Source organism: Salmo trutta, chromosome 23, assembly GCF_901001165.1.
Source record: "Salmo trutta chromosome 23, fSalTru1.1, whole genome shotgun sequence".
Lineage (NCBI taxonomy): Eukaryota > Metazoa > Chordata > Actinopteri > Salmoniformes > Salmonidae > Salmo > Salmo trutta.
Genome location: NC_042979.1, coordinates 4,537,870 through 4,544,316, shown reverse-complemented (window position 1 = coordinate 4,544,316; position 6,447 = coordinate 4,537,870). Strand labels below are relative to the sequence as shown.

The 6,447-nt window shown below is 43.7% G+C and overlaps 1 protein-coding gene across 1 annotated transcript; it reads right to left on the bottom strand.

The window, feature by feature from the left end:
- Positions 1-3,236: 3,236 nt before the first annotated feature.
- On the bottom strand, positions 3,237-5,268 carry LOC115160205 (protein ALP1-like). Its single transcript, XM_029710601.1, has 2 exons — positions 5,069-5,268; positions 3,237-4,288 (listed from the first exon to the last, which is right to left on the bottom strand). The coding sequence occupies exon 2, from the start codon at positions 4,175-4,177 to the stop codon at positions 3,401-3,403; it is 777 nt and encodes a 258-aa protein (XP_029566461.1). The 5' UTR covers positions 4,178-4,288; positions 5,069-5,268; the 3' UTR covers positions 3,237-3,400.
- Positions 5,269-6,447: the final 1,179 nt, after the last annotated feature.

The window sequence follows — 6,447 nt, the reverse complement described above, 5'->3', positions numbered from 1 at the left end:
TCTACTGCAGGCTATCCGTATCCTTATTCCTGTCCTAGCTAGTGACATCTACTGTAGGCTATCCGTATCCTTATTCCTGTCCTAGCTAGTGACATCTACTGAAGGCTATCCGTATCCTTATTCCTGTCCTAGCTAGTGACATCTACTGTAGGCTATCCGTATCCTTATCCCTGTCCTAGCTAGTGACATATACTGTAGGCTATCCGTATCCTTATTCCTGTCCTAGCTACTGACATCTACTGTAGACTATCCGTATCCTTATCCCTGTCCTAGCTAGTGACATCTACTGTAGGCTATCCGTATCCTTATTCCTGTCCTACCTAGTGACATCTACTGTAGGCTATCCGTATCCTTATTCCTTATTCCTTTTTGACACAACTGCTGACAGCTACAGGGACATAAACACAAAAAAATGCTGCTTGGAGACAAGTGTCCACGATAGTAGGATTGCCAGGTCAGTTTAGTAGTGAGCTTATGCTAGATGTGGCTAGTTAACGTTAGCTAACCTAGCCAATGAGGTGTGTGTGTGTGAAAGAAATAGTCATATAAATTATGCTAGTTACTACTCCTGATAATCATGTTTGAAAGAGTGTGATTGTGTATGTCAAATAAATAGTAATAGAAATGGTAGATACTACTGTACCCCTGATAATTTGGTCAGATAACCGTGTGTGTGTGAACAGTAGGTGACATGTCCATGATAGCTATCTAATAAGTATAGTTATGCTAGGTAATGGTTTGGCTTATCATGTTCATGTCTGTGTAAAAGAAGACTGTAGGAGGAAGTGGAGAGGACTCAGAGACAGGTATCAAAGAGAGAGAAGGGCAGAGAAAGAGAAGAAGAGGTCTGGGTCAGCAGCTTCAGGCCAGCAGCCTTGGCGCTTCTGCTACAGTCTTTTCTGGATCCATTTATTGTGCCTATGGCAACGAGTGGCAATTTTACAGCCAGATCCTCTACTACGTCATCCACAAGTGTGGGTGCCACCGGTGCATCAAGACCCTCAACGTCATCTACAAGTGCGACCATCGCCTCCACCGGTGCAGCGAGACCCTCTACAACGTCTACATCATCCACAAGTATGACCACCACCGGTGCAGCCATGGAAGAGGATGAAATGGAGGAAGCACCTCTGGATCTAGGACCACCTGAGATTATTATGAACCTCACGGAAGTGACCACTGAGGACCTTGTTGAACAGGATGTGGCCGTGGAGACAAACGAGGAGAGAAACAGAGAGAGAAACGAAGAGGAACAACGTCACACCAGGCGTCATCGGAGGTACCAGCCCCCAGATCCACTCAACTCATTTCAGTAGAGGCTCCTCCAAGCCGTCGAGAGGGATGCAGCCCAAGCTGATGCTCACAGGAAGGAGGATGAAGAGACCCTCTTTGCCATGAGCCTGGTGCCAACACTGAAGAAGCTGCCTCAGCAAAGAAAAGCAGCAGTCAAGGTTAAATTGTATCAGCTGCTTTTCGAAGCCGAGTTCAATGGTACATTTTTTTCTCTTCTCTACATCACAGGTAGTGTCATAAGTATTGCAACAGTGAAGTAGGTAATTCTTTACAGTATACTCATGTAGGCTAATTGGTATTTCAGATCAAAGTATTAATATGAGGCAAATATACAGCTGTTGTTTCTAGGTTAGAAAATATCCCAAAACAACAGTTTACTGTCTAAATATTTGCCTGTCATATTCATCTTTATCTCTGAAATACAAATTCCATGAGTAAACAGCGAGTAATACCAACTTTACCGCACTGTTAGGCTTTATGAGTAGTCCCTGTATCTGTCTGCAGTTCCCCTACTACGTCTAGGCTTTATGAGTAGTCCCTGTATCTGTCTGCAGTTCCTCTACTACGTCTAGGCTTTATGAGTAGTCCCTGTATCTGTCTGCAGTTCCCCTACTACGTCTAGACTTTATGAGTAGTCCCTGTATCTGTCTGCAGTTCCCCTACTACGTCTAGGCTTTATGAGTAGTCCCTGTATCTGTCTGCAGTTCCTCTACTACGTCTAGGCTTTATGAGTAGTCCCTGTATCTGTCTGCAGTTCCCCTACTACGTCTAGGCTTTATGAGTAGTCCCTGTATCTGTCTGCAGTTCCCCTACTACGTCTAGGCTTTATGAGTAGTCCCTGTATCTGTCTGCAGTTCCCCTACTACGTCTAGGCTTTATGAGTAGTCCCTGTATCTGTCTGAAGTTCCCCTACTACGTCTAGGCTTTATGAGTAGTCCCTGTATCTGTCTGCAGTTCCCCTACTACGTCTAGGCTTTATGAGTAGTCCCTGTATCTGTCTGCAGTTCCTCTACTACGTCTAGGCTTTATGAGTAGTCCCTGTATCTGTCTGCAGTTCCCCTACTACGTCTAGGCTTTATGAGTAGTCCCTGTATCTGTCTGAATTTCCCCTACTACGTCTAGGCTTTATGAGTAGTCCCTGTATCTGTCTGCAGTTCCCCTACTACGTCTAGGCTTTATGAGTAGTCCCTGTATCTGTCTGAAGTTCCTCTACTATGTCTAGGCTTTATGAGTAGTCCCTGTATCTGTCTGCAGTTCCCCTACTACGTCTAGGCTTTATGAGTAGTCCCTGTATCTGTCTGCAGTTCCCCTACTACGTCTAGGCTTTATGAGTAGTCCCTGTATCTGTCTGCAGTTCCCCTACTACGTCCAGGCTTTATGAGTAGTCCCTGTATCTGTCTGCAGTTCCTCTACTACGTCTAGGCTTTATGAGTAGTCCATGTATCTGTCTGCAGTTGTGCCAAAAAATACATGCTCTTGTTGTTCTCTTACAGATTACAGGCTAGATATACATTTAAAAAAAAATGTTTACACGCACACACACCTCTTTCAATAGTTGTATTCTTTTAAAAAAATGTACAACACACATACCTGTCATGTTCTTTCCTGTACTTGAATACTTATTAAATTATGTTTTCATTTTCAGTTGTTTATTAATATCTCATTTAGACTTAATCTGCTTATCTCTTCCCTACACCTTTGCAGATCTAAGACAAGATGAAAGTAAAAACACATTCTCTTCCTAATTTGTTTTTTTTCCCACCTGTATTTTGTCAGGCCAGTGAACATGGTGGTAAACTGTACTATTTGTATGGACCCTAGGTTACCCTTTCCCTTAGTTATCATACTAACTGTATGTCGTATAACCTTAATTAGTGCTCCTGCTCACCTGATGTACCATGCCGGGTGTGTATAATACTGACGTTAATGAGAGAGGGAAGGGGTTTTAAGGTGTGGTCTTTACTCCCAAATGTCACTTAAATATAGCTTCCAAATGAAGAGAGACAATGATACATAAAGTAATCTGGGGAAAAAATTCTATTTTATGGACAATGTTGGATGGTTCTTAAAATAACCTTTGCGTTAGGGGGCTCTTAAAAGAGCTGTTTCACTCCACGGCATACTGCCATTGGACTTCACCTGCTGGCGATGAGAAGTAGGTGGTCAGCTTCTCCCTCACCTGGAGTGCCTGTCTGGGGGCGTTGTTGGCACCTGCCCTGGTGACATCAGGTAGGTGACCATTTGGCGTGCCCATCTCCATCCGGAGCGGCTCCTGGAATGACCTCCGCAGGTAGTTGTGGAGAACACATGTGGCCTTCACGCAGGCATCGACATTTGAGGTGCTGAGACCAAGCACTCTCCGATACATTCTCCACCGGGCTGCCAGAATCCCAAAGGCGCATTCAACAACTAACCTTGCCCTGGACAGTCGTTTGTTAAAGATCCTTACAGGCTTTGGCAATGGCAGCTGGCGTCCAGCGTAGGGCCTCAGGAGGTTGGGTCTTAAAGGGAAGGCCTCGTCGCCGACGAAGACGTGGGGAACAGGTCCCAGGTCTTCAGCCCCAGGGAGCGATGCAGGTTGTGGAATCTCCAGGGTGCCATCCTGAAGTGCCTGGCTGAAGGCAGAGTCCCGGAGGGTCCCGCCATCACTTCCCTTGCCGTAAGCACCAACATCGACAACACGGAAACAGTAGAAGGCATCTACAACAGCCAGGAGTACAACTGAATATGTACCCTTGTAGTTGTAGAATTGCGAACCTGAGCACGGTGGAGCCTGGTTAACTACATGTTTCCCGTCAATGGAGCCAAGACAGTTGGGGAAATTCCACCTCTCCAGGAACTCGGCAGCGACGGCCCTCCAGCCTTCCTCCTTGGGGACAGGCATGTATTCACCAACCAGACAGTCCCAAATGGCTTGTGCCACAGAGGGGACAATGCCTGCCACCGTGGACCGTCCAACCGTACGGTCCTGTAGGAGTCCCCTGTCGCCAAGAATCTGTAATATAATTCAAAATAATGGTCAATATTGTGTGTAACTTGAATTCCACCCACATATTCTACCTCATTACAGTTTATTATGCTCTACTAATTATATTGTAATACTCATCAACCATCATTAACAATGCCTTGAAACAGTCCAATTCAGTCTATGGCTATATCATTAAACTGTAGCCCAGGCCAACTCTACTCTTAGAAAGAATGGTACTATCTACTTAAAAGGGTTCTCCGGCTGTCCCCATAGGAGATCTCTTTTGGTTCCAAGTAGAACCCTATTGGGTTCCATGTATAACATTTTCCCCAAAGGGTTATTATACCTGGAACCAAAAATGGTTATCCTATGGGGAAAGCAGAAGGACACTTGGAACCTTTTTCTCTAAGAGTGTATGTGAGTCCAATAAGAATGTAATGAATGAATGAATGACTGACTGTAACTGTCTTGATCAACAATGGGTCCTGGAGAAGACTAGCCTACCTTCATTACATTTACATTTAAGTAATTTAGCAGACGCTCTTATCCAGAGCGACTTATCAGGGCAGAAGGCACCTCATCTTTCTTTTCATTTGGTAACATTGCGTTATTAAAAAAAAGATTATAAACCAACTTTGGGAAAAGTTATAGTCCTAATGAACATTCTGTAAAAGTACATCTGATATCAAATAGGGAATATTAACTAGAGAGCCCTTTAGCTAGCTAGGTTGAACATAAAAACAATGTATCAAATATAAATAAATTATGGTATCAAAGGCTTTAAAAATGTACTAGAATGTAGCTTACCGGAGACACATCGCCAGGCGTTCAACTGGGCTGATGGACTCCCGGTAGTTGGTATCCATCCGAGCGATCCTGGCTTCAGCCATCTGGAGCAGGTGATCGAACTGGCTTCGGCCCAGATGAAAGTAACTTCGGAATTTCTCTCCAAACAGTCGAAGCTCTTGAATGAGACGGTGGAACTCCCCTGCCTGCTTTAACCATCTCTGGATCCACACAGTTATGCGCTTTCAGTGGGGCTGGTCCCCGCCCAACAGCGCGATCAAGACCACCTTCCTCAACGTTGGTCTCATTGTTGAAAGAGCCTACTCTGCTATCTTGACTATTTATTATTGCATTTTGCTCCAAAACTGCATTTTGGAGGTAAATTATATTATAGGCTGTCACAATTAATTTGTGGATGTCATCGAATAAATAATATACTTGGCAAATAAATGAATACAAAATGTAAAGAAATGATACAATTAAACTGTTTTTATTATGTAATCCCACATTGTTATACTGGATATGTGTGCAACAAAAATTCAACATTCACATTCTGCTACTTTCTGTCAAGTCTACGCATACAATTTGATGCATACGTTCAACTGCTCCAATTGGAGCCAGGTCTGCTTATCTGTGCTGCCCCACACGTTGTTGGCTCAGTAACCCATATCTTAAGTCGATAGCAGCAGGGGCGGAAATCCCGGGGGGGATGGGGGGGACACGACCCCCCCATCCTGGGAAAAAATATGATTTGTCCCCCCCAATATATCACTGAAACATAACTATGTAATTTAAATAATATTAATAATACGCAATGAAAGCAATTGTGCTGATTATAGACACTTAATAGTGCGTTTTTAAGTTTCAAAAGATTGCGACCCCCCCCACCCTTTGCCTCACAATGGATGGATCCACTGCCAATTCCTTAGCTTGCTAGGTAACAGAGAGGTCATATCTACTGTCTGAAAGGCACTCAATGCACGTAACTGACGTGAGGTTAATCCAGTCAATCGCGCACACACACTAGCTGAATATGCAGAGCTAGCGCGCAAATATTAACTATTAAGCTAGCTAGTACCTATTCCATTTATGTGGCATCGTCAAAGATGGAATCTTTGCTATCGTCAATTTATTCCAAGATCAGCATGCAGATGATGTAAGTTAGTGCTTCAAAGTCCCTGTGATAAGGTTAGCGATAAACTGAAATCCAAACTGAACAGAACTACACTCTCTTCTACCATTGTCTTAAATATATTTAATGGTCTCGTTGCAAAAGCTAAATTGTCGCAAGGGAACTTTTATTTATTTATTTATTTCACCTTTATTTAACCCGGGTAGCAAAGATTATAGCAAACACCACTGAAACGGAATTGGTGCTCGCTAGCTTTGCAAATTCAGCT